Here is a 27,675-nt window from a genome sequence, read left to right on the forward strand (position 1 = left end):
AAAAAAAAAGCAAACAAAAAAAAACCTCTATTAAGACAAAACAAAACAAAAACAACAACAAAAATACAAAGCGAAGATGCGAAATGCTCGTGAAACTGCCATGGAATCCCCACACGTAGGTAGCTTTAAATTAGATTTCATCAGTTTGCTAAATTGACTCATTCACTGGGAACCATGGGAGCACTCGCCTCTCTGGGCCTTCACCAGCTACGGGCTCACCTGTCTGCCCGGCCGCATCTAACTGGTTGCTCAGGGATCCACTGATGGAAGCAATGGTGATCCTGTACTTGGCCCCAGCCTCCAGCCTGTAGAAAGTGTACTCTGAGAGATGCTTAGAGATTGTCTGAGACTGAACCCTTTCTTCCTGCCTGAATGCTGTTACTACATAGGAGTCAACATCTCCACCACCGGGGGTCCAGGTTACCATCAATCTATCTGTGGCTCCATTGGCAGAAATATGGATATTTTTGACGGCACTGGGAACTGAAAAAGAAAATGAATTGAAAAGCCATCACTTCAAAAGAAATGAACCGTGGGAATATTCAACTAAAGTTGTCAAGCTAGGCTAGGGGATGTGGCTTAGTGCTACAGTACTTGCTTATTGTGCACGTCATGCTTTTTAATAGTTTGTCGTTTACTGAAAGAGTGCATGTGGGAAAAAAAATACTAATTTGGCTTTCTCCCCGACCCTACTCTTCTGCCATACAGAGATCAAGGCCAATGAAGAGAAACAAAAACCCTAGCCATATACTAAGGGATTGTCTCTACCTGAGGCTGGGTTTTCTTATTACTAGCTATGTGATAATAGGCAAATTATTCAACCTCTATAAATTTCTTCATAAGAAAAATGTCAATGGTGATAATAGTAATGGATCATAGGTTTTTAAAGACTAGACAGAATACATTTTGCTGAGGAATTATTCCCCAATAAGTTGCCAACTTACATTATTAAATAAGTATGATAGGTCCTAAAAGAATTCTGAAGAACTGACACCCCGGCAGGAGAGTTATTTGTTAAATATATAATATTGTCTCTGTGTCCCACAAGCCCCATGTAGGCAAAGCCCATTCAGCATCATTCCCCACATCATAATGTATTTTTGTTAATCCTGCCTTGGCAATGCCATCGTCGCTATCAGGACAACTTTATGCTTCTTGCAACCCCCCTTTTCTCCGAGTCTTAATCTAAATACTCGCATTATCTAATATCTTAAATACATCGCCGTGTGCACTCTGGCTGAAGAACAATACTTCAAATTACCGGTGAGGCCCTCAATGAAGGCTGACTGCTGAACATCGCCACTGATGGTCAGGACAAGGATTTTGTAATGGCGCCCTGGTGTGAGCGCGGTGAACTGATAGTCAGTTGCAGTGTTCACAAGGTGAATAGGAGGAAAGACCTTCATGTCATTGAAGAGCAGTTGGACCTCATACTGGTCAACGTCCCCATTGGCTGGTGACCAAGTCACATGGAGGTCCTCCGTGCTCCTGTTGCGGAGTGTGAGGTTCTTCACAGGCTCTGGGACTGGAGAGTGGAAATGAGAGGATATTTCAGGGCCAGGGGCTGATCAAGCTTCCCTACACAGTCTATGAGTCACGCGCAAGGAGCTGCCGAACATCTGCCTCCCCCTGAAAATCCTTGAGTTACTTCATGCATAATTAAACAAGAAAAATTGAAAGCAACTACCTAAGTTGTGATTTTCACCCCCCTGACATAAATCTCATATGCTACATGTTGGGTAGAATATAATTATAAAATGAGTTATGATCTCAATCGGAAGGTAAAACAAGGTGTCTAGAATTTTAATGCCTTGGTGCAAGAAGACAGGGAAGAAAAATGAGACACATGTTTTTCTTCCTCCCAACGTGCTGGCTTTCAGCTACCAATAAATATTCTGTAACGGTAGACGGTTGCTTGGCTGAATGATGTAAGCCCCAGGTGAGAGCTATTGGGACTGTAGGTGAGGAGTCAGGTAGTAGAGAAAACTCAGGTTTCCATGCACTTACTCAGTGGCCGTCTAGTCTGGCCACACGTACTTCTGATAACCCCCGACTCTTACTTGTTCTTCCGTTCCCTTGTTCACTAGCTTCATACTGTCCACTTTTGGTAGTGACGGTGACACTGTACAGGCGTCCAGGGATGAGCTGAACAAATACACACTCATTTTCTGACTTGGGAATCCTTTTGGTTTGAATGATGCTGTTTTTATTTTTGATGGTAACTTCATAGTGATCAAAGTCTCCTGTAGCGTGTACCCAGGACACCTTTAAGTAGTCACTCCTGGCAGAGTTGCTAACGCTGACTCCCCGGACTTTGTCAGGGACTGGAAAAGAGAGCAAATACAGCTTTAGGGATCCTGGGAGAGCAGCTGATCACAGATTACAACCTGAAACAATAAAACAAAGAAGCTAGTTTTTATTATGTGCATTTAAAAGAAAAATCTCCAGGTGGTGGTGGTATAAGTCTTTAATTCCAGCACTCAGGAGACAAAGGCAGGCAGATCTTTGTGAGTTCAAGGCCAGCCTGGTCTACAGAGCTAGTTCCAGGACAGGCTCCAAAGCTACAGAGAAACCCTGTCTCAAAAAACCAAACAAAGAGGAAAAACAAAGAGAAAGAAAAATCTCAGGCCTATACATCACAAAGTGGAAATATAGTTATGCTTCTATAAATGAACTTTTAACAACCTGATGAGTGAATTTTAATCTAATGACAAACAGAATGTCTCTAATAAGGTGGAACATTAAAATAATAACTAGTGTCTAATATGAAAGATGGAGCAGATATTAATGACCATGGCAAACCTCAGTGGTTCAAGTTGCCAAGGATAGTATTAAAAACTCAAACGGAAAAATAGGGAGCATGTATGAGTACATATAGAGAGATTCTCTGAGTCCCCAAAGAAGCTCAAACCCAGACCCCAGTGCAATGATATTCTGTATTCCTTTGGCAAAATAGAAAACCAGGCCCAGACAGCAATGGGAGAAGATTTCTTTCATGTTCTTGCTCAGGGGGTCACATAATGTACTGTTATGTGTGACAGTGAACTGTCACAGAGTTCTCACAAGTGGCTTCTCATTAACTTAAAGCTCAGGTGTTTGGGTCTCTTGCTTTTATTATTGATATGAATTGTGAGTGAATCTAAGCAACAAAATAATAACTTTTGGAAATTCAAGTCCCTGAAAGATGACATACTTCTAATATGCGTAAAATGCCTTTTCATGTTAGAACGGCTAAGAAATTAAAGCTTTATTAAGCTGGGACCATACATAAGCAAATCTATGCAAGGAAGAGATGAGCATGATGAGTCAATGTTGGCTATCGTGGGATGGATTACTCAGGCATGAATCACGTGATTGGACGAAGATTACTGTCAAAGTCCTAGCTAGCTTTTATTTTAGGCAGCAGTTTCTCATGCCGTTTTAAATAAAAATTACTAGCTAGATGCCTAGAAAAAAAAAAATCTAAAAGCGTCTATTGATGTGTGCTTTTTTGAAGCAGGAATTATGACTAATGCTATTTTGTAAACCCGAGGTTCTTTCCGATAGATATATAAACAAATGATTCCATGGGCTGATGTTTTCCTTCTCCATGAATAGGAAAATGCATTTTACTAGGAACACTGCAAAATGAGGTAATTCTGATATTAAAGTTCTCTTGATCCTGTGATACATATGTCACATGGTGTATGAGCATGTGTGAGCCGTGTGTGTGTGTGTGTGTGTGTGTATGCGCACATGCAAGCATGTGCTTGAGCAAATGTAGAGGCTAGAGATTGACATCTTCCTGGATTGTTCTGTATCTTCTTTTTTAAGAGAGGGTCACTCACTGAACCTAGAGCTTGCCCATCTGGCTGGGCTAGATGGTCAGTCAGCTCCTATCTGCTTGCCTCTGCCTTCCCCCGCCCAGGCCCAGAGTTCTACTCTCCCAGATGTGTGGCACTATGTCAGGTTTCTCTGTGGGTTCTGGGGAGCCAAACTTAGGTCCTCGTGGTCCTCGTCCTCCCGTGGAAGCCATTTTGCTGACTGAGTTAGCTCCTCAGCTCCTGTTTGAGTAGCACCAGATGTGCATATTCACAGGAAGGAGCCTCGACAAGAGGCCTCACTCGATCCAGAGCACGGAGCCCCTCTTCCAGTTAGCCGTCTTTTTTAGCTCTTTTGAACACCTCTAGGCCTGTAGGAGTTTGGTTTACGTCACAGGATGTCTGCGCTGGCATACGCCAAGTCCATGTCCTTTTCTCTTACTCTCTCCCAAATCACTTACACTCTATTTTTAAGGTGCTTTTATACAGGCTGTATTAATATCTTCTGCTGGATTATGTTTGCCGATCGATTTCACATTGGGACATTGTACACCACGGGTCTGGAACAAAGACCGGGCTTTCCCTGAGACCGATTACCATGCTGTTAGCGCTTAGCCACTGCAGACATGAGACATCCTGAAATGGCACTGTATGCATGCACTAAGAAATGCCGGCGGTCTTGGCAATTTACTGAAGGCAAGAGGAAGAAGTAGCTGCGCATGACGCTAAGTCAGTAAAGGGCTCTACAGGCGGAACTGCAGGTCCTTTGTGAGAACAGATTTAACACGTCGAGAAGATGTGATACAGGGTTAGAAGTGCCAGTACTCAGGCATCTGTACTGGCCTGCCCTTGGGGTCCTCATGGGATTCGTCCTCAGCTGCAGCCACTAAGAGCACATTCACTACGTTCCCTCTTGAAAGGCCCTGCCCACCTCCCCTCCTCCCTCCTCTCTCTTTCTCTCCCTTTCTCCCTGCCCCTCTTTCCTCTCCCCTGGAGGCCGGTCTCCCCTCCCCCACTCTCTGCTTGAACCCTGTCTCGTGGTGCCTCTCTATCTCAAGCTGCTTTTTCTTAAAAAAGCAAGAAGCATTGGTCTGTTCACCCAAATGGAGTAGAAGAACATTAGAAAAGTTAAAGTGCATTGAGATACCGAGCCCAAATCAGCCCCGTAAAAACGCGGACATGAGTCTCCTGTTAAAGCCCTTGGCCTCTGTCAGTCACACTCCAAATCCAAGTTCTTGCTGTTGAAAAGAGTCCAGGTGCTGCGTTTAGCAGAAAACAGCTTTTCTCACATTTGAGGAAAAGGCCTGGCAATACTAGAGTCATGTGGGTAGAGGAGGCTAGTGAGGTGAGTGGATAGGAAGTCGAAGATTGGTAGCTAGGAGGCATAGCCTTAATTTCTACTCAGTTTTAGGCCCTGAGTTGGTCCATGTGAAGCTCTGACAGAAGATTGCTCTGGGAGTGAAAATGGGCTTTTTAAGTGTAAGGCGCACTGGTAATTACCAGGATAACTAAACTGTGTGCTGTTTGATGGCAGAGAAAGATCTCTGGTCCCCATAAACACTTCTAAGTCTGCTCTGATGTGACAGCTGAGCTTTGCCATAGTTCAGACATGCGACCTGGGGAAAGCCACACTTTGTTTCTGGGATTCTCATGACCTCCAACTGCGAAGCCAAAAGGACCGTTTCAATGCTGGCATTCTGTAACAGTGCAAACAGGTGGCCGGTAACTGGGGACAGGGGACACAAGTTCTATAAGCTAGAAAGCTATACTCTTTCTGCTCAAAGATCCAGGGGCTACAGTGATGGCTAAGTGGTCGAGAGTTCTTAGTGCTTACCGAGGACTCAAGTTTGGGTCCCAACACCCACACCAGCTGTCTCAGAACCACCTGAAACTCCAGCTCAGGGATGTGACACCCTCCTCTAGACTTTATGAACACCTACACTCATCTGCTTATGTCGACGCAAAGACACGCAGTTAAAATGTACTGAAAGGAAACATAAAAAGAAACTGCCAACCCTTTCTTACTCCCCACTACTTCATGGATTACCATGTTTCTAGAGGCTCCCTATGGGCAATCAGGTGGAAACCCTTGATTCTGATTACTCATTCACCAGGAAGGCACCAAGTTCCTACTTAGCCTCAGTATCTGGGCTTGGGCTTGCCAACAGGATGGTGTGGTGCCATTGTCCCTGGTGATCATGGGAAAGAACGGTTTCAGGTACAAGAGTCAACCCAGAGCCCCATAGTAAAGACTTGAGAAAACGGCAAACTGAACTTGACATTTTAGATGTAAACTCCAGAAAGAGTGAACGCATCGGGGAAAATAGTGGCTGTCTACATTTAGTTCCTTCCAGCACACCAAAGACCTGGCGTTCATTTGTTAAGAATTTTGCTCCCTGGTCTAGGAACTACAAAGGCTACCATTTTTACCTTGTGTGCAAGGGAGGGACAGTGGTCTTGACAGTCACATATTTTGGGGGAAAATATAGAGTCTAGAGCTTTGTAGGCTCTGGAATGAATCAAACCTAAGTTTAAGACCAAGGTATAAAACTTCCTGACTGCTCAACACAAACAAACAATGGGGCACATAACACTTGGTTTCCTAATCTGTAAAATAGGAGCAATAATGACTATTTCAAAAAAGGGCTGCATAAGGATTAATTAGTACATCTGAACCCATGTTCCTGTAACCAAAGAGCACTCCCTAAACAGAAATAAATATCTGTTGTTCTGTTTAAACACAATATGAATTCTAGCTATGAAAGCCAGGGCAGTCTTCCTATAAACGTAACATCTGCTCACATGTTGAGTTCTTTTCAGTTAAAATAATTTTGTGATGCGAACTGCTTCTTATGCAGGACCACTGCAGCTCCACGGTGCTCAGAGCTGCACAGCTGGCCCGCCTCTGTAGTGCCCTGTATCCTTATGCTCCTTACCCGTCCGTTCTTCACCAGAGGCGTGACTGGCATAATCGCCGCTCCTGGTGGTTATGGTCACGTTGTAGAGGCGGCCTGGTGTGAGAGAGCTGAAGGAGCACTCGCTCACAGACTTGGCGATGTTGAAGGACTGAGCCACCTTGCCGTCATGCGAGAGGGTCACCAGGTAGCTATCCACGTCTCCAGGCGCTGGCAGCCAGGACACACCGAGGTAATCATTACGGCCAGAATTGTTGACTGTTACCCCACTCACACTGGAAGGGACTGTGGAGCCAAACAAGGTGGGAGGATCGTTAGGAAAGCAGAAGTTTGAGTTAAATATGTGCTCAGTAGAGGTCTGGGCTGATCATACAGGAAGGCAAGGAGGTACCGGGACCTCTAGTGGCTTTGGGAAGACAAACTGTCTTTCGCCAAAAGGCTGATGAAAAACAAAGCAAACGCCACAGAGAGCCTTTTAGACGCCTCCTAACCCAAGCTTGCCTGCCGCCCCTGTGACTTTATGGGGTCTCGGGTTGGAAGTGTTTTAGGGGGTATTTTATGGAAATATGCCTGGAGGGTCTTGGTACTGTGTTTTATTCCAAGGGAGTTTAATAGAAAACACATCTGGAGGCGCTGCTATCCCTTCGTAAAGCATTTTCTGCCCTCTAGTGGCCGAGGGCCTAGAAGCACATCATGGAAACTGGGCAGAGAAATCTATGGCGGGACAAAAGCAGCATTCCGAGGTCAGCCGTAATTATTGCTTGCTCCTATCAGTTAGAGATCAATGGCGCAAGCATTTGCCACGAAACTTGAATTTCCCGGCGTGTAAACATGGAACAGACACAGATGCCTTAAGTTACAACTTAAGAACGAGAAATTAGTAACTGGGGTAGTGGATACGAAATTCATTGTGTATGAGGTCAGTATCTAAGGCACAGCACTGCCTCTGGTAAAGGCAGACTGAACGCCTACCGTGAGCAGAGGCTGCACTGGTGTTCTACTCATGGGATGTTTAACTTAATTGTCACGGGCTACTGCATTGCACATAAAAGATTCGACTCAGTGAAACCTCAGAGCCCTTGGTCTATTTATGCCCTGTTTTTTTTATTAATTAAGCCCAATTTATTAATTAATTGCACACACAATGAGCTAGCTGTGCGTATGCTATTTAGAGAACATAGACATATCAGAAGTTTCCCCCCAAACGTGTAATAACTCTTGATTGAGATGAACTGGATACAGAAGTTATTTGGTTTGTCTCTAGGATGAACCATTTCCTCCGGTTGGGATTAGATTGATCACGTATCTGATACTTTCGATTTTAGTTCCTACGGTTTTTTCTAGGCTGTGAAGGTTTTTGTAGAGAAGGAAGAGGGTATCAGGAAAGACACAGGTACTGTTCTTATGCCTACTGCCACAGGAAGAGCACTGGCATGTCTCAGTGAATTTCTGCTAAGACCATGTGACAGCTTCTCTGCTCTTTAAGTTGCTAAGTAGGAGAGATTGATGACTTTGGAAAGAGATTTTTGCATGACACCACAGCTGATACTTAGTATCTGAGTGTTGGGTTTATAGATAGAGAAGCCTGAATCCAACTTATAGTAATGATATAAAATTAAGAGGTCAAGGTTATTGACCTGATTCTGAGTTTAACTACAGTTAGCAAAGCTTCAGCTGGGTTTGTACATTTTTTTCCCCTGAGAAGCCAGAACATAAATTTCATGTAGTGTATGAAATAATGTTATTACTTTTATGGGCTTTCAATGTATTATGTAAATCAATCCTACCTCCTTTTTTGGTGCTGAGCTCCTCTGGCACAGTACCCACAATGGTTCTTACCTATTTTCTCAGCCTGCAGTTTTGTTTGCCAAAGAACACAGAAGGTCAGGACCGCTGTTTATGTGGCATTCAGTACTAAGCATTCAATGTTGCTGCTTACAAAGTACATATGTGACTTCCACAGGAGTACAGCAGTATATTCCTCTAGTCCCAGCTATTGGAGAGGCTGAGGCAGGAGGCTAGTATGAGCCAGAGAGTTCAGAGCCAGCCTGGACAACACAGCAAGACTCTGCATAACCACTGGAGAGTTACAGCAACTCAATTTTGATCATGTGACTTGGATATCATCTTTTTTCTATGTCTTGGAAATAAGACTGTATGCATGGAAGAGAGCTCATTACTTGTTTACTTTAATTGAAAAAAAAAGAAAAACATTAAAAGAAAACAATCCAGCAGTAGGCTAAGTTCAGGCACCATGGCTTGAAATGCTTTCCTGGCTTTGATGTGGTTATTGGGAACATAAGAAAGCTGAGTATTCACCCTTGCCTCCATGCATCAGCCAGTTTCCGTACCATGTACCTCTGGGTGGTGCAGAGACCTGGCTCTTAGGAAGGAAGCTTGCTTTTAGGATGTTTAAAACCTCCCTGATGGAGGTGGCTCCATGCACTGACGTGTCTGGAGTTTCTTACCTGTTCTTCCTTCGGCCACCACCTGTCGGGAAGAAATCCCTCCGCTCACCGTGGTCACCACCACCGAGTAGAGGCTACCGGATTTCAGAGCGTGGAAGTTGTATCTGCTGGTCTCACTGGAGACACTCTCGTTTTTGATGACCACATTTTCATGGATCAGTAAAACTTGGTAGAACTCCACATCTCCTAAGGCCTTGGTCCACTTAGTGAACAGACTGCTGGCCATCCCTTGGTTGGCAACGTGCAAGTCAGTCACTTGGGCAGGCACTGAAGGACAATAGATAGAAGACAGAAAAACCATTATGCTTAGTCACCCCAAGGTAGTGTAAGAATGAGGGGTCAAGATGGAGACAGACTAAAGCGTGAACTAACAGAAAAAAAAAAAAAAAAAACAAACAAACATGTTTTGCTTGTTTTTTTGCCATGGGCTTTTCAGCCTGTTTCTTATGGATACCTAATCCTCTTCAGGGTTTGATCACTTTAACCAACTGTTTATACAACAGTTTTCAATTAATCAGAGCCAGTTAGGGTCTAATACTGAGATGACGATGCTTATTATTGGGCTTTGAAATTTACATAATAAAGACTGCTGCTGTAGAGAACCTTTTTATTTCATATGATTTTATCCATCCTTATTCTACAAGAACACAAAACCTTGTAATCTACCAGCACCAATGACTGTTACAGGGAAGGAATGAGAAATTCCTTCAAGCCGGTGGTTAGGCTATGGCCTAGCAAGTTGGTCACCTCCTTATAAGTATATTCTCTCCAAAGGGCTATGGTTTTATTCATGGAAACGCTATAATAATATAGGCAATATAATATATAAAATGATAGCAATGGCAATTATGTTAAGTAGTGAATGCCTACTACCTTTTTGTTAGAGCCTTTAGTCCCAGCTACTTAATGGGGTAGCTGAAACAGAAGGGTCTCTTGAACCCAGGAGTTTGAGCCTAGCCTGGGCAACAAAGTAAGACATCCATCTCAAAATATAAGAAAAGAAACCTTTTAATTGCTTCAGAAGAGACCAACATTCCCTTGCAAAGTTAAACAAATACTATATTACACTCACTGTATCACCTAACAATATGAGCAATAGGGGTGATGCAAATATTAGGGTACAAAACAATGCCTTGGGCTTTCATTTCCAGTCACATGCTAGACTATCACCATGAAAAATTACTCCAATAAATGTGTCCCTCATATTGAATGGAAAATAAAAACAAATGGAACAATACATTGTCAAGAAGGTAAGGCATTCTCAGAGGCTGATAAGTAACTGGCAGGTCATTGAAACAATGAAGCAAACTGTTGCCTTCTGCACAATGTTTCAGACATGAATTGACATTTTGACTTCACAGTGCTGTGGGATCCTGAAGATGGGAGGTAAAGTGTAAGACTCTCTCAGGCTGAGGAAGCCGGTGCCTGAGTCTACACAGAAGAGCATCCTGAGAGCCTGAGTCTACACAGAAGAGCATCCTGAGAGCCTGAGTCTTCATAGAAGAGCATCCTGAGAGCCTGTTCCTTCTCTACTTCCCACAGCACTGCAGCCTTCTTAGTATCTACAGGACTTTTTTTTTCTTGTAGACTTTACGACTTTGTATGTGCTGGGAAATGTCTCTAAAACCCAACCGTTTGTGAGAATTCTTAACCTCCAGATAGTTTCCGTGTATGTACAACTGGAATTCCCCAATGTGGGTGTTCAAAACCCCCAGATCGACTATACGTTAAAGTAGGTCTGATTAAAGTAGGTCTGAGTTGACAGCCATCCTGGGTACATGGCTGAATCAAGTAAAAATTCTTCCTGGAATGTATCTTTAAACAAAGCCTTAGAGAATTCTCACAGAATAAGATTCCAAGGACCATAAGCTTACAGGAGAGAGAGAGAGAGAGAGAGAGAGAGAGAGAGAGAGAGATTTAAAAAAAAAGCAGCATGAACAACAAATAATAGCAAAAATCAAGACAGGCCTCAACTGCTGAAGAGTTCAGATTTCAGTATAATGACTGATAGTGCAAAGCAAACAATTAAATTTATGTGTAGTTATTAAAGAGTAGCACTAAAACATATCTGCAGGGCTTGGGATAGAGCTCAGTCAAAGAACTCTTGCTCAGTGTGTGTGTGTGTGTGTGTGTGTGTGTGTGTGTGTGTGTGTGAGAGAGAGAGAGAGAGAGAGAGAGAGAGAGAGGCTGAGAGATAGTCAGTGTAGTATACATTTAAATAAAGGGCAAAATAACATATAGATGGGGAAAATGAAAGGGAACTTTTAAAAGTGAAAAAATCCAACAGAACCTAATAGATTAGAGAGAACTGGAAAAGAGTTCAGAATTCATGAGCTGAAACAAACCGCTGAGAAGCCATGCAGACTGCAGGCCAGGAAGCAAAGACGGAGCAGTGTGAGGCCTGTGTGTCTCTGTGTTACAAATGGTAAGGGGGTGGGAAGAGAGCGAATAGCTGAAAATTCCCAGGACTGGGAAACGGCGGGGATCTGAAAGAACAGAGATCCCAAGAAATCTCAGGGAAACGAGCAAGAGGATTTCTCTACCTAGATGATTCTTCGGAAACAGCAGATGCCCAGAGGTAAAGGTGTGTGTGTGTGTGTGTGTGTGTGTGTGTGTGTGTGTGTGTGTGTGTGGTGGGGATGGTTTAGAGCAGCCACATTAAACAGACTTCTCAAGGGAAAGTAAGAATTAGACTGGAACCCTGCTTTTTAACAGAGACCATAAGGACCAGGGAAACTAGAAAAGTACAGCCAGTGTCCTGATAGAGAATACCTTCCGGCACAAGACAAAAGCATAGGAAACTGCTGCGCAGGAGTGAGAGCTACGCAAAGACAAGCCCAGAAAAAAAACGAAGGAGCAAAAATGGAGAGGGGACAGGATTTTTTTTCTTTTGATAAAGAATTTAAAGACCGTTCTTCGGGATAAAGGACAATCCTTTCGCTTGGAACTTCTAAAACCCAGGAAAGAAGGGCAAACAGATGAGCAGGTTGGAAGAAAATCTAATCGGAACATGACTTCAGCGTCATGTTTTGGGAGGTACAGTTTACACGGAAAATTAAGGGGGCTGGAGAGAGGGCTCGGCAGTTAAGAATACTTCCTGCTGTTGGTGAGGACCTGGGTTTGTTTCCTAGCATCCACAGGCTGACTCACAACTGTCTGTAGCTCCAGTTCCTGGGGACAGGACATTCTCTCCCAGCCTCTGGAGGCACCACGGACACACGCAGTAGTACACATACATCCACTCATATATATTTTTAAAAAGCCGAAGACAGAGTGAGGGAAACACAGACAATCCAGGGCATATACACTGCGAACACCAGTCTTGGTAAGGATGCTGCTTCCTGAATCACCAAGAAAACGATAGTAATTCTCAGAGCAGGGCTTCGTATTGTATCTGCGTCTGCTGGCATCAATACTCAAGTCCTTTCTTTCCCTAGAGACACTAAAGTTAAATCATCATTTCTCCTTTCTGAAGCCAACTCCCATGGTGTTATAGATCCCATACCCCTCACTGGATGGTAACCCTTTCCCCTCTCCTGACAATGTCAACACCCTCTTTCCTTTAGGGATCAGAATCAAGGTAAAGTATCCTGCGTCTTTAAGAATTAAAATGGATACTTTCTATCATACTCCCTACTCTTAGCAGTGCCCTATTTTGCCATCCTCTTTTGCAATAAAACTTCATGGCAAGATTATTCTCTACTGCATTCCAATCAGTAAAATACACCCAAGCAAAAGAAGAAAACTTGGTAAAACAGAAAGTCCAATAGAAAGGATCTTAATGCCATGCCAAGTGTATAATAGGCATGGCAGGCCCTTACTGGATATTTGCAAGTTTTAGTGGATAGACCATCGTAAAATGTGGAGACTGTGAATATTATTACCCGTTCTTCCTTTTGTTGAGGATGACTGTTTTAAATCTCCACTCATGCTGGTGATGGTAGCCTTGTAATTTCGTCCGGGGATCAGGTCTGTAAAGGTGAATTCTTTGGCGTCTTTGGAGAGTGATTTGTGGATGACTAAAAGGTCTCTGTCAGTCAGGGAAATGATGTATTTCTCCCATTCACCTAAGGGGGCCTGCCACGTGATACCCAGTGATGTTTCGTTAGCATGTTTGACACGAAGTTGGAGGACAGCCAGGGGGACTGAGGAGAAAAAAAAATCAATTGAGACTTGGGGTCATTGATCCAGTCACGGTCGTTAGTAATTTTTAGAGACCATCTATCTGTTCTGCTTCTGCAGGAGTGGGGTGTGTTCTTAACTGCCCACCCATCTCTCCAGCCCCAAGACTTCCTCTCTTCTTGTGGGTCCTTGTTTTGGAAACCATTAAGCAAAGTCCTGCAACCACAGAACTCTATGGATAGACTATGCTTGAGTATTTAAGTGGAGCAAGAAGCATTTGCTACTCTCAAAGCTTAGAAAGACCAAGCACACCTCCCTGTATTTGTGACGGGACCCTGCTGTGTCATGGAGAGGAAGACAATGCTCTCAGCAAGGGCAGCCCTTATCGTAAGAGAATCTTAATTCCTTCCACTTCTTGAAAAAGATCCTCTTACTATAATTTCTAGAAGACATTGTTATCAGCAAAATATTGGTCCCACAAAACAACGGGGAGGCCAAATTTTTACAAGAGTCAACTGTATAAAACTATGTAAGTTGGATTTGAACATTTCTGTAGTTCACGGTAGTGGATCACCGTGTCTTTCTTCACCGGTGTAAAGAAAGCATCGGTGGTTTGTGTCAAGGCCCACCTCAAGCTATTATAATCATCTGGAAGTGTGGTTTTAAAAAGACCCCTTGGCTCTTCCTCTTTTGTTGTGGCCCAAGGTGGCCTGTGAGGACGGTTTGCTGTTGTATGATATTTGATTGCATTCTGACAATAAAGTTTGCTTTGATTCAGAGAGCCAAGTTAGCCATTAGCTGACCAAAATTAACCATAGAGGTTTTGGAGGACTGAGGATATATAGGAGACAGGAAGTAGTAAGGCAGGACTGAGGGAACATCTCAGCCCGGTTAGATGGAGGAGCAGGAGAGGAGGAGGTCCCTGGTGGCTTCCCCACAGCTTCTCTGATCATTCAGTGTCTTTCCCCCACAACTGACACCTGATTTTTTATTGATAAAAAATAATTAGATAAGTATTTCACCCATTTGCTACTTTAATGAACCAGAATATCTTGAAAAAAAAATTGTACAAATCAAGGGGTTCAATTTTTGGCATTCACTCGAAGGACGTCTGCACAACCACCCAGGCCATCCAGGGCATGTGTTCCTGACAAAAAGAGATTCATCAAGTATCTGAAAGATGTCACTGTAAGGAAGCTGCAATGGCGGCCATTGCAGCCATACAAGTCCCGGGGTCCAGGCCAAACAATGGGGCCGTATACTGTGGCCCCAGAAGAGCGTTCAGTTGCTTTGCAGCTCATGTTTAGAAATGCAGTGCGAGACCGTTAGCGTTTGCCGTCTATTCCAGCAAACACTAAGGGTGTTCTGCAGCATACACAGTGTTCAGAGTGAGATTCCTGTCCAGTCACACGGACACGAACTTCATTGGGAAATAGCAATCTGTTTCTAAACAAGGAGACAGGGCTGCACAGAAGAAACTGAAGAAAGAATTATAATCTGAAAGCAAATGGGGCATGAAATAAATAAAGAAATCAAAGCAGGAGGACGGGGTTCTCCATAGAATTGTGCCAATGAGGCTGGGCCTCACTGTTGATCCAGCTTACATTTCCAGATTGTTTAAAGTGACTGGCAAAAATATTGGGAGGGGGGATGACAAGGACACCCATCCTGTGAGTCGCTGAAGTGTCTTCCTTATGCTGGCTATGCGTTTGATCATTACCCATCAGACAGAAACATCTGGAAAAGGAGAAGATCCCTGAAAGATGCGGTTGGCGAGTTAAGTGGCTGTCACAATCATCCTGCTTGGTATTCTTCTCATGAGAACACTGAATCCGTGTAGTTATTTCTTTAGTAGGCAAGACTAAGAGAGAGGAATTTTACTCTAAGTGTGGGCTATTCTACACCCCAAGCATCATCATAGGAATGCTGATCTCGAGAAGACAGGCTTCAAGGTGTTTATGGCCTGCCAAAGAAATCTCGGTGTAATGGTGACATCAAGATCTGTATGTCTGAACCATCCTAAGGTATCCTCTCCACGTCAGTCATCCTACCCTGAAATCCTCAGATTAGTCAATATTAGGACAAGGTGATGGTAACTTAGGTCACAAACATATTTATTCCCAGGTTGTGTCTTCCCTATGTTTTGGCATTTAAAATGTCTTTTTCTTGGGGCTGGAGAGCAGCCTCGGTGGTTTAAGAGTGCTTGCAGCTCTTGCAAAAGACCTGGGTAGAGTTCCCGGCACCCAGGCTGGGCATCTGGTAAGTTCCTTTAACTCCTGCTCTTTCGGACCCTCTCCCCTCTACTGGTCGCAGGAGCACATAGCATCCTTCCACACCCTCCCTCTGTCCGCTCTGCCAGCACAAAGATCATAAAAACACATCTTTAATTCTTTCATGAAATAACGGAGTGACCAGTGGAAAGGAGGCTGGATGTCCAAATTTGACAAAGTTAAATGTGTGAACCTCTGTTAGCCTTATAATACCTCACCTTGAGGGAGTACAAAAATATAATGCCTGGTTATGTGAGACGGGGAATGTATTAAATGCTGCCAATCACCAGCCCCTTCATGTTTGTTTACCTGTCCTGCCTTGGCAGCGCTCAGAATTTCTCAGGTTTCCACTCTCAACAATGACGTCTACCTCATACTGTCTTCCTGGAATGAGCTGCACAGCGTCCATGACGTAGTGCCTTTCCTCCTTTCCCACAGTGGCGTTGAGCAGCACCGAGGATCCATTGAAGAGCAGGATACGATAATGCTCCCAATCTCCAGCAGGGGGCGTCCAGTTCACTGCGAAGGTTTTCATCCAAATCTCATTGTAGGAAACCAGATTCCTCACCTTTTCTGGAACTAAACAAGGATGTGCCAAGAAAACAAAAACAAAACAAACAACAACAACAAAATAAGAACATTCACTTGCTTTCTATGGGAAGCAATATATAAAAGAACACACTGTCTGCTATTGCGCACATTTGTGTCCCCTCCAGATACCTGAGTCCCTCAGGTGATACTATTTTTTTTTTTCATTTTGGAGACATTTGACAGTCAGGAAATGCATGCGAAAACCATTTCAGTAACATGACAGATACACACTCTCTTGCAACACTATTGTCAGCTAGCCCCGGAGATCATGCTGACATTCAGTCTCATGGTGGTGACACTAACCAATGTGACAAAACGGTACAGGATATTGCGGTCATGAAACATTCTCCTTTTTTTTTTTTTTTTAAATTCCAACCGGAAGTAACAAACATCTTACGTTATGAACCAAACCCCGGATCCTTCATTTACATGCATGTCTCTTCTGTCCAGACTTGTTCTCCTAGACCAATCCTTGACTTCTCCCGGCCGCCACCCTCTCCCCTTTAGAGAGTTCGGGGACGTGAGCCACAGAACTGTGTCTCCTGAGCTCCTCCCACTTCTGAGCCTGTGTTCCTGTCATCCATTAGCTCACAGACTTTCTTTCATTCCTCCTTTCATTTAGACTTTCCTGTGTTCTGCTGCAAGGCCCTTCCCAATAGGCTCCTACAGGTCTTCTAAAGGGGAACATTGTTCTTGAACCCTTTTGCACATACAACTCTTACTTGAGATCTCTAATGACACTGAGATTGGACTCAGGTTGAACCACCTGGTTTAAAGTCAAGCTCCAGAACTTTCTGGCCAGATAACCGTGAACAAGTTGCTTAATCACTACAGTTTGTCTGTACAATGTCTATACTAACAGCATAGCTCTTAGCTTACACTTTCCTTGCAATAAATACATGAAGTAGGTGTGAAGTTATTAATGTCTTTAGCATTTCTAAAGGGTTCTATTCTTGGTGTGTGTGTGTGTGTGGTTAAAGTGCAACATCTACTTCTCAGAACCTTGTCTTAAAAGCATTGGTACATCATCACTACTTTAACAGTATCCAAGATTTGTAACCCAGTAATTTATTTGAATAAAGAACAAGATAACTGTTCAGTAACAAATTAATACAGTTATTTATGGGAAAACATAGTTAAGTGCTAACTTGGCCTTATTATACGAATGAATCAGAAATGTCCTCTATAGTGACATCAATGCTCTTGCATTTGTGCTACTAAGGTGATGCATTACGAGAAAGAAGAGATCAGGGACAACACGCAGATCACAAGGGAGCCCAAGCACATTTGCTTAAATAATGAAATGTATGCAATAGCCGTCTAATTTACTCTGCACTTGGATTCTATTCTATAGGTGTTCTTGGCCATGAAGACCTTACTTCCCAGGTGGGCAAAGAAGTTCCCATCTACATTACTTTGTCCTATTCTGAGATATATCTGAGAATGGCTGAGGCAGGCGAAGAGTATTTTGGGGGCTGATTTACCTGTTCTGCCCATTGATATCTTCTGCGCAGATAGTTCGCCAGAGATGCAGCTGATGGTAACTTGGTAAAGCCGTCCAGGAACTAAGTCTTTAAACTGAGTTTCAGTAACACGAGGCGCTAATGTCTTGGATTCCTTGATGACCCCTTGGTGAGACAGGGTAATGTTGTAGGAATCTACATCTCCAAGAGGTTTCTGCCACTTGACTTTTAGAGCGGTTGAACTGGCATCATTTGTCACCTTCAGACTTGAGACTTCCATGGGAGCTAATTAGTAACAAATGGAAAAGAGATTTTATTCCTCAACTCTCGCCCTTCCTAAACTTCAGTGTCTGCAGGACATCAAGAGACAATATGATACTAGAAACCCAAGAAATATCATGCTATGGCAAGAGCACTATCTTGCAATCAGGAGCCTGGATTCTGGCTGGGCCTTGGCAAGATGCCCACAGAACACTGGACCATTTTCTGCCAGTCTCATTCTGCCAGTCTCATATATCTAGTTGCTTCCTGGCAAATACAGCTTGGTTAGAAGATTTTCTGTATTTTCTGGGATTCTTTAGATAGAATTCACAAAGAGGTCTGTCATCTACTTAATTTCTTTGTGAGTGTGCCTGTGTGTTTATCTATTTAATAATAATATCGAGCACGCACTGAACATGGTAGTTGTGAAAATGTGTGTGCTAATATGCTTTCTAAAACAGTTTTGTCTTCATGTGTGTGTATGCATGTGTGTGTGCATGTGTGTGCACACATATGTGCGTGTGTGAATGTATGTCACATGCGTCCAAGTGCCCATAGATGCTAGAGGAGGGCACTAAATCTAAGTAGCTGGAGTTATAGGCAGTTGTGAGCTGCACAAAGGGGGTGTAGCAAGCCCTCCTAACCGATGAGTCACCCCTCAAACCCACTAAAAGGCATTTTATATTAGATCATGATGAAGAGCTGTGTTACTCTTTCATCAAAGGAAAGCTCACGACAAGAAATAAGCTTCAATGAATATTTTTCCTACCTCTTACCCATGCCGTAACTATGCCTGATGACATACTACAAATTAATCACTAAAAGAGTGGTTATAGCACAGTGATTGTGCACAGGATGCTCAGGAGTGTAATTTGTGTTCTATCTCAAATGGTCTCTGTCTCTCTCGGTCTCTGTCTCTGTCCCTCTCTCTGTCTGTCTAGGATGTTCTAGAATGGACTAGAACCTGTTCTATACGCAAGGTGGTCCTCAAACTTCTGATCCTCCTGTCTCAGCTTTCTGAGCGTTGGGATTGCAGGTGTACACCTGGTTGTATTTGCTCTTGATATTCACAAATGGCCTTTAATACTTCTTGTGCGCTTTTTAGGGACATCTACATATATTTGGAGTGTGTTATAAAAGAAATGTGAATATGTAGATGTCCCAATAGCTTGTTCCTCAGTCTCCTATAGTTCTCTCCCCCACTGGGCCTATTTTACAGTTTATTTTAAAATGAGATAATTCACAAAGAGAAGTTTATCAACACATTATACTAATTAGGGTCATTCGAATGTGAGTTTCATGAGAACTCTGACATTGTCTAACTTGAATGGTACTAGCCTGCAATGCTTGGCAAATACTGGCTAAATGAATCAGTGAATGAGCAATTCATTAATTAGTGGTACCAATTCACTTTTTCAGTGTAGATTGGGTTGTGTGATCAGGCCCCACATCATATTTTGTCGGGTAGAGGGTTTTGGAAATGACTGTCATACAAGGACATAGCTCTACACGACATTATGAGAAGCACCCCCAACTGACTGTGGGTGATCACAAAGATAATAGATGCCTATTTATGAGTCTGAAGTAGGGGGCCTTCGGCATGTATTAAACGAGGAAATTTGAACCATATCAGCAACTAACTTTGTCTGCTTCGAAATGCTGCCAAGGGCTAGCTTCAACTTTATGATAGAAGAGAATCATTTTTCTTCAATAAAATGGACATATGTTAAAGTCTTCCTATAACTCATGAATTTCAACTTGGCCATTATTCACATAATACACATGATTTAAGCTCAGTTTGAGCTTTGCTCTTGTTTAGCTAAAGAAGGGGGACTCACCCGTCCTCACTAATTTCCACCTGTAGTTCTGTAGTCCTGAGGCCATGGTGACAATTGTGAGGTTGTAGAGGTGTCCAGGGGTCAGTCCATGGAAAGTATAAGAAGTGCCCTGCTTATCTGCGCTCCCGTCTTGAAGTAAGATCCCTTTATCCACGAGCATCAGCCTGTATTGTTCCACATTCCCAGAACCATGAGACCAGGAGATTAGGAGAGAATTGGGATTGGGGGAAATGCCAATGTCTTCCACTGGAGATGGTACTGGTGGTATAAAAACACACATCCACAAGGTCATTCTTAATCCCCTGGTAGAAGACGCAGACGTAGTCCTTTCATTTACACACCTACTCATACTTCTCTTTACAGTTTAACTTGTGTCATAGCAATAATCAGTAATGGCCCTCTTGAGAGTTCGCTGGAACCTTCCCTAACCACCTTTCTAAAGTCCGCAGACTTTAAGGGCTTTATAGAGATGAAGGTAGGTGTGGCCAAGGACGATAAATAGGGGAGGTAAAGGAACAAACTGTAGGGGATGAAAAGTGGAAAGTGATAGAAATAAACAGAGACCATGAGGGGAGAGCAAGTTACAGGAATGTCATGCACTTTCTGGGACATCATGACACACGGGACACTAGATGACTCAGTTCTCACCATGGCCAGGAAACAAAAACATGTTTTAAACGAAGGAGTATTTACAAGATGTCGTAACTTGCTGTTATGAGAATACACAACAGAGGAAAACTATGTTTTGTCACACAAGATTGGAAACTGTGGCAGATAAATTAAATAAGAGAAAACTCTGTTTTCAGAGAAACTGTGTGACTTGTTCAAAATCACCTAGCCAAGTAGAGCACACTCACACCACTATGCTCAGGGCTAGGGTGGCATATTCGATGAGATATCACTCTGAAGGTGCCATGGAGGGCTGGGGAATGTTTGCCTACCATGTAGTGGTCTCCCAGCACCATCAAAAGGAAGAAAAAGGAAAAATGAGATAGCACAGACTATTAACCACAGACAGCACAGATCTTACCTGTTGACCCGTTGGTATACACAGGAAAGGAACGTTTTTCTCCAGAAACAGACGTGATGGCGAATTTGTAATTATTACCAGCAGTGAGGTTCAAGAAAGTGTATTGGCTCCATGTGGTACTCTCTGGAACTCGGACCTCTTGAATCTTTTGATTGTTATTATCAAACAGTTGTACCTCATAGCAGGTGACTTTCCCAGAAGAAGGCGCCCACCCCACCTGCAGGGTGGTTGAAGTTGTCTTCTCAGGGTTGACTTCAAACCTAGCAGGGGGCAAGGGATCTGCAAGGCAAACACCATCAAAGAGAAGGCAGCATGAGGGCTTTGAAAAGAACTGTTTATGCTGCTGCAGCCCAGGTTCATTTTCCTTAAAAATTTAAAGAATCCGATGCCGGACGGTGTGGGAGGGGGAGGAGGGGGAATCTGACATGTTGCAATACTTACAAACCCAGTGTTCCACTTTTCAAAGACATACCTCCCTTACCTATTAGTGACGGCGTGGTAAGACTTTTTTGTTAAGGTAGGTCTGACCTTGACATCTCAATCGGTGTTTACTTTGACTTGCAAGTTCAGCATGATTTTTAGACATCAACAAGCATCCAGCCTGCTCTTGATTAAATACTGACATTCCAATCAGAAAATACAAACTATTGAGAGATAACAGGAGTTTGGGATTTGTACTCAGCCTCTTCCTAGGCTGTGGATTCTTGGTGTCACTTACATGAGCAAGTTGGGGTAGCTTTTAGCTATTAGATGATCACAAAAGAACACAGATTGATATTGATTCTAAAATAGACTTGCTTGTCAAAATCAATGCTCCCAATAGCTGGGATGACCAATATCCCTGGATTTTTAAAATCTTAGCTCTGGAGCATGATGGAGTTTTCAGGAGCCCTAGAGCTATTGTGATTGACAGTGTTTTGCACTCAACAATTCACTTTGTTTCAGCTCTCAAAGTCAGGGGCAGTGCTGAATCTTCAACGTTGAACTTGAGTCAGGATGGTATTACCAGGTTGAGATCTAGGTCAACAGCATTTCATTAGGAATGGTGAGGAGTCAAACATAAGAAAATAGGCTGTCCCTACTTTGCATACAGAGATCAGAACTATTGAGAAACTTCTGAATGAGAAAAGTTAGCGATACTGCATAGTTCTTGGCCCCCAAAGTCAGAAGGAGATATTGGAGAGCAATTTATAAATCAGGCCATTTGTTTGAGTGGCATAGCTATACAGACCTCAGCTTTATCCATCTCCTGACTGGCTGCATTTTGTTCATGACATCAAGAATTATAGACCTTATAATAAGAGTGCAATTTGAAGAAGATGCCAATTTGCTATTAGCACAACTCCAGCAAGTAAACTAACGTCATTCTACATTCACATGGCATTTGTGGGCAGAGGTTCATAAAGACTACTTATGGGTGAACAAGATATCATATGTGTAATACAGCTTATGAAATTCTGTGCCTTCATGTTTGATGCTATTATTTATATGAGGTCATCATTCAGTAAAAATTAAATATGACATTAAATATCAGTGATTGTTAAAAATACAAATATTAGCTAACAAGCAGTTAAAGCAGTATTTTGGAGAGAGGGCTCCGAGCACAGCTGAGCTTTGAAAATGAGCACACTTCACGTGGTGTCGTCAACCCTTGTGCTCAGCTGAAGGGTCTATGTTTTAACACTCGGTGACTTTCAGCCTGGCTCAATGGCTTGGTTGTTCTCTATTGGGGCAACCAGTAATGCTCAAAGTCAACTGTCATTGATTGTGGTTCCTGTTACATGATGGTAATCTGCCACAGAACCAATGATGTAGAGTCGTAGAGAACATGGACTTTGGAATTAGATATTCCAAGTCTTGGCTCCATCGAATATTGTCTATGTGACACTGTGAATGAGTGGTACGCCATCAAATGTTTCATCTCCCTATTTGTCTGGAGTAATCATAATAATGACGACGATGATAGTGTTGAGACAATGATGACAAATACCAGAGTTCCAAGGAATTTTCAGAGCAAACCTGATGTAGAGGAGATTTTACCCATCATGCAATGGGTACTCAGTACAAAATCTCATCTCTGTCTCATTTACCAAAGAAATAAATGTCTTATTTTGAACCACTGATAACAAGGAGGCAAAAGTAAAGCAGAAAATTTAGGAGCTAAACTGACAATATCTTCAATTGCTTCTGTTTTTTTTTTTTTTTTTTTTTTTTTTAAGTTTTGCTAAGACCTTGGAACTAATTTTCTAACTCAAGTTAAAATAACTCCTTAAGATGATTTTTTTTTATTCATAGTTGCATTCTTTTTTTTCATTGAAAACTAGAGGTTTTTCTTGGGGGTGGGGATGATAGAGGTAATGTTATTTAAATTTTCTATCCTATACAGCAGATGCCATGTTAAAAGGAAGGGAGGTAATTTCCACTCACACAAGGTTTATGGTTGCCTGACAAGAATAAGATATCCAACATCGTGAGATTCTAATAGCCAGCAAGCCTCAAGAACACCACAGTAGGACCAAACAGAAGTATTTTTGCTGAAGTGACGTTTTAAGGACAAGAGTGAAAGGGATGATTTCACTCAGTGCCAGTCCTAAGGAGAAAAACCTTGCCATCGATGCCAGCCAGGTAAAGGTTAAACAAAATGCTGTGACCAGTATAATCTAAGTATGCGTAATCTGCAAAATATGAAATGCAAGAAAAGTTTAAGGTTGCGTGCCTAGAGGTTGAACTTCAGAAATGCAGACTTCATCTAATCTCTCCGAGCCAGAAAACAAAACAGTCAATCCTTTGTACATCCGGCAGAACAAAGACAATGAAACTGGGAAGTGCCTGGGCTGCAAGAACCTACCCTGGAAACAAACACTTAGAACCCCATTTATACTGTGATAAAGGCCAGGGCTGGCAGTGGTCCATGGCTGCTCTGCAGAGGTTGTAGACTTCGTTTTAATCCAAGCCAAATGAAAACTTCACTGTGCTAAAAACATTTCGATTTCATAGGAGATATAAATAATATGCTTCTATATGGGGTGCACGCTTCTTTGGTGTACAGCAGTGTGCATGGTGTGCTTGTGTGTGTGTAAGCATTACTGTATGTGAGTGTTGGTACCCAGGTATGCCCTGGCATGTATGTGGAGGTTAGATCGGTGCCCTTGTATTCCACCTTATTGGAGACGGGGTGCTTTGTGGCTGTCACTGTGTACACACACCAGGCTGACTGGCCCATGAGCTCCCTGGGATTACCCCTTCTCTATTTCCCATCTTGCCCTGGGAACATGGGGATTATAGATATGCATTATCATGCCTGTATTTGTGTGGGGTCTGGGAATTCCAACTCAGGTCCTCATATTTGCAAGGAAAGCACTTATCCCAGTAAGCCATCTCCCAGCCCCAAATTTCATATGTATGTATGTATGTGTGTTGTTGGGGGGATTTTAACACTGTTTGGCAATTCAGTTATATAACCACCAACCAGTTTTTTTTTTTTTCTGTTCTCAAAAGAAAAGACAAAGCTTGGCAAAAATCCCAAGCCAAAATTAATTATGTTTTCCCATAAAAAAGAAAAAAAAGTTACTTGGAAAGGAGAAAATTATATTTCTAATTCAAGTAATATTTAATTCATATAATTCTTACCAGTGAGATTACTAAAAACATTAGTATTTATTGTTACAATGATTTCTAGGCTTAGCATTTGAAATCTGAATTTCTTTTAGAAATGGTGTTAAACCCAGAAGAATGCAGCCAACCTATGCATTGGTGTTATCAGCTGTCTGGGACCTTGGTTAAATCTGTGTGGGACGTCATGATTTACAATGAGTCTTCTCTACCTGCAGAATCCTAGACACAGCAAAATATCTGACACCTGGGTGCAAACTCTGTGTTCTTCCTAGTGTGGGAAATGCTACCCTGAAGTACATACACAGTGTAGCTAGACATTTCTGGAAATGACAGGCGTGCTTGTAGAACCCCTCCGTTGATAGCATACTCAATGTGGGTACCAGCAATGGTGGCTCTAGGTCCAATTCTAGGCACACGGAAGCTCCCTTAGATATTGATTTACTTATCGTTTTAGGAAGCTAAGTGGGAGTTTATTAATAAGTGGTTGTAGCATAGAGTTAAGCATGAGCTTTCAGAGTGTGGGAGAGAGACACAAAGCAGCAGCTACAGTTATGCCCGGGAGCGGACGTTGGCTTCTCCGGGGAGTCACCCTGTTGAGTTTTGAAGAATTTCCCTTACCTGCTCCTTTGCCGGGTCGTTCTAGTGCATTTACTTGAGGTCCTATCGGTGTGTGCTAGCTTACCACAAGAGACATTTAGGTGTTCTCCTTCTGTCAAGTCTTCCCTCCACTACTGGAGGGTGTGCTCTCCTTCCTCCCGTCCTCCCCACTGAAACGGCAAGAACGTCGTCAGCATCCACCAAGTTTCTTCACAGGCACTCAAGACTTTCCTGGCTCTGGATAGCACACTTCTTTCTAATTGTATCTTTCCTTACTGTCTTACTCAGGCCCAGGGGACCCGCAGCCAAGTTCTGGTAGCCTTACAGAAGCTGGATAGTTATCATTCTTATTTAAAAGCAGGCAGGTAGCAAGCTTGATTGATTGCAAGCTACGTTCGCTTGGCCTTTTATATAAACTGGAAAATGGACACCAATGATTCAAATAGAATAATCAGAGGGTTTTTTTTTTTTTTTTGGAAATTACATGGCGGTGCAATAATCATCTCAACTAATTCCTGCTACGCACTCTTTGAAATGAGAAGAAAAACAGCTCAGGAGAGGAATTTCCCATAGTCCCCGGCACATTCAATACATTTCTTGTGGAAAGAATTTCCTTTGTTGTTATTGCTGTTTGACTATAGTCCAGCAGGTCTCCACTATGGGTCGCACCCTCTTTGGGGTGAAGTCGGACAACCCTTTCACAGGGGTCTCCTACGACCATCGGGAAACACAGATATTTACATCATGATTCCTAACAGTAGCAAAGTTACAGTTATGAAGTAGCAACGAAATAATTTTATGGTTGGGGGTCAGCACAACAGGAGGAACCGATTTAAAGGGTCGCAGCATTAGGAAGGTTGAAAACCACTGCTAAAGTCAATCTTCTCGCCTACTTTAAGGGTGACGCGGCATATTATGCTAATGAGGAATACATAATACTATTGAGCCAATACATCAGGATGCTGGACATCAGATTTACGTTAGATGTAAACTTTAGCCACAAGGTACCTGTACACCTCTAACAACCTTGAAGGAAGTTAGAGCAGTTTTGACAATCATTTGCCACATCATTAACAACAGTGCCATATTATTCTGTAGATTGTCACACCAAACACCACACAGGCCCGGAGTCTGCGACTCTGAGACATACGTGAGAGGAACAAATAGGATGAAGATGAATTATCGAGGTGGCTAACTTTGACCACACTTAGACATGTATACCCCAACTCTGGCATTTATCGCAAGGATGGCTATAGGTGCATTGTTACCTTGGTCCTCAGTCCCTCTTCTTAACTGGAACTAGCAGTATGCATTTTTCAGAGTATGAGGCAATGCAGAAGAGGAGCTAAGGGGAGCCCTGGCACATGGGAGCACTTTGTAGAATGCGGTTGGTGTGAGTCTTGGGGCAAATATTGTGTTCCACATAGGGTGATTTTCTCTAACTTGAAATGCTTACAACAACACATGCCTCATATTTGGAGGTGTTTTTCTTAAATATTTCCATACACATAATAAGTATTGAAGGGACTGAACCCAAGTGTAAGCACAATATTCACATGTTTCATTACATCCTATGTGCATAGCATACAGGTAATTTTGTATACTTTTTAATAATTCATGCAGAAAACAGAGTTTCATGGTATGGAATTTTCCACTTGTGACATCCTGTCAGTACTCAGAAAGTTTCAGATTTTGGAGGATTTCAGATTTGGGGGGCTGGGGTAAGGATGCTCGATCTATGCAGTAATAGAGGAAATTTTAATGCTAAATTGGAAAGCAATTTAACAAACAAAAATGTGCGCTTCTTGAAGGAGACAGACTCCAGCAAATGTGGAAGGGTGCATAGGACTTGAAAATCAGAATAAATATAGCAATTGCAAAGTGAGAAAGAAGTTTAATCAAAATCACCAAAGAGTAAGCTCATGTCTACCGAACCACGGAAACCTGTTAGCCCTGAGAGCATTCCTACAGGCTTCAGGGGCTGCATTCTGTCCTCACAGTGTCCTTTAGTATATAGTGTCCCCAATTCATTGTCACCAACACCATGGTCTTATTATTTAAAGTGTTGCATGAGTGCAGTATAAGGAAAAGTTCTCCAGCCACAGCTTGGATGGGATTGCTGCCCCAAAGCTTCTTAAGTAGAAATGATTTGCTGCACTGTTGTATGATGGTGTGCACCTATACCTGGACAGCTAAGCAGTAAGGACTTTTTTTTTTTCCTTTTTTTGCTAGTGTTGGGTAAGATAACTATATTGTTGTTATGTGGTTCTTTTTAATCATACTTATAAAGACGCAAATTGGAATATTTACAAACCAAATGAGAGCACCATGATTTGGATTGTTCAAAGTGATAAGCCATGGGGTCAGGATGTACACGAAACAAGGTTGGCTATAAGCTTGTAATTTATCAAAGGCGGGTAATAGGTACATGCTATTTCATTATGTTATTATTTTTGATTTTCTTCTTTTTAAAAAAAAAAAGGGGGAATGCATTTATTTTACATATGTGAGTGTTTTGCTCACTCATGTGTGCACACTGTCAGAAGAGGTCGGAAGAGGAGCTGGATGCCCTGGACAGATGGGAGTCACCATACATGGGTTTTGGGAATCGAACCCAGATCCTCTGAAAGAACCTCAAGTTCTCCTAACTTGTGCTATTCCCTTTTTAGTTTATTATGTGTTTGGTATGTCCAATGCTTTCCTCC

At 42.6% G+C, this 27,675-nt stretch overlaps 1 protein-coding gene across 1 annotated transcript in view; it reads right to left on the reverse strand.

Annotated features, from left to right (window-relative positions):
- Ptprb (protein tyrosine phosphatase receptor type B) overlaps positions 1 to 27,675 on the reverse strand; it is a 97,228-nt gene that overhangs the window by 36,080 nt on the left and 33,473 nt on the right. Inside the window, exons 5-14 of the mRNA XM_051176223.1 lie at positions 20,759 to 21,037; positions 19,729 to 19,986; positions 17,651 to 17,914; positions 15,885 to 16,154; positions 13,068 to 13,328; positions 9,184 to 9,450; positions 6,737 to 7,000; positions 2,061 to 2,324; positions 1,262 to 1,525; positions 220 to 483 (exon numbers count right to left, since the gene is read on the reverse strand). Of these exons, the coding sequence (XP_051032180.1) occupies positions 220 to 483; positions 1,262 to 1,525; positions 2,061 to 2,324; positions 6,737 to 7,000; positions 9,184 to 9,450; positions 13,068 to 13,328; positions 15,885 to 16,154; positions 17,651 to 17,914; positions 19,729 to 19,986; positions 20,759 to 21,037 (2,655 nt within the window). The remainder of the gene's footprint in view (positions 1 to 219; positions 484 to 1,261; positions 1,526 to 2,060; positions 2,325 to 6,736; positions 7,001 to 9,183; positions 9,451 to 13,067; positions 13,329 to 15,884; positions 16,155 to 17,650; positions 17,915 to 19,728; positions 19,987 to 20,758; positions 21,038 to 27,675) is intronic.

The sequence above is a fragment of the Phodopus roborovskii genome, unplaced genomic scaffold (genome assembly GCF_943737965.1).
Source record: "Phodopus roborovskii unplaced genomic scaffold, PHOROB, whole genome shotgun sequence".
Lineage (NCBI taxonomy): Eukaryota > Metazoa > Chordata > Mammalia > Rodentia > Cricetidae > Phodopus > Phodopus roborovskii.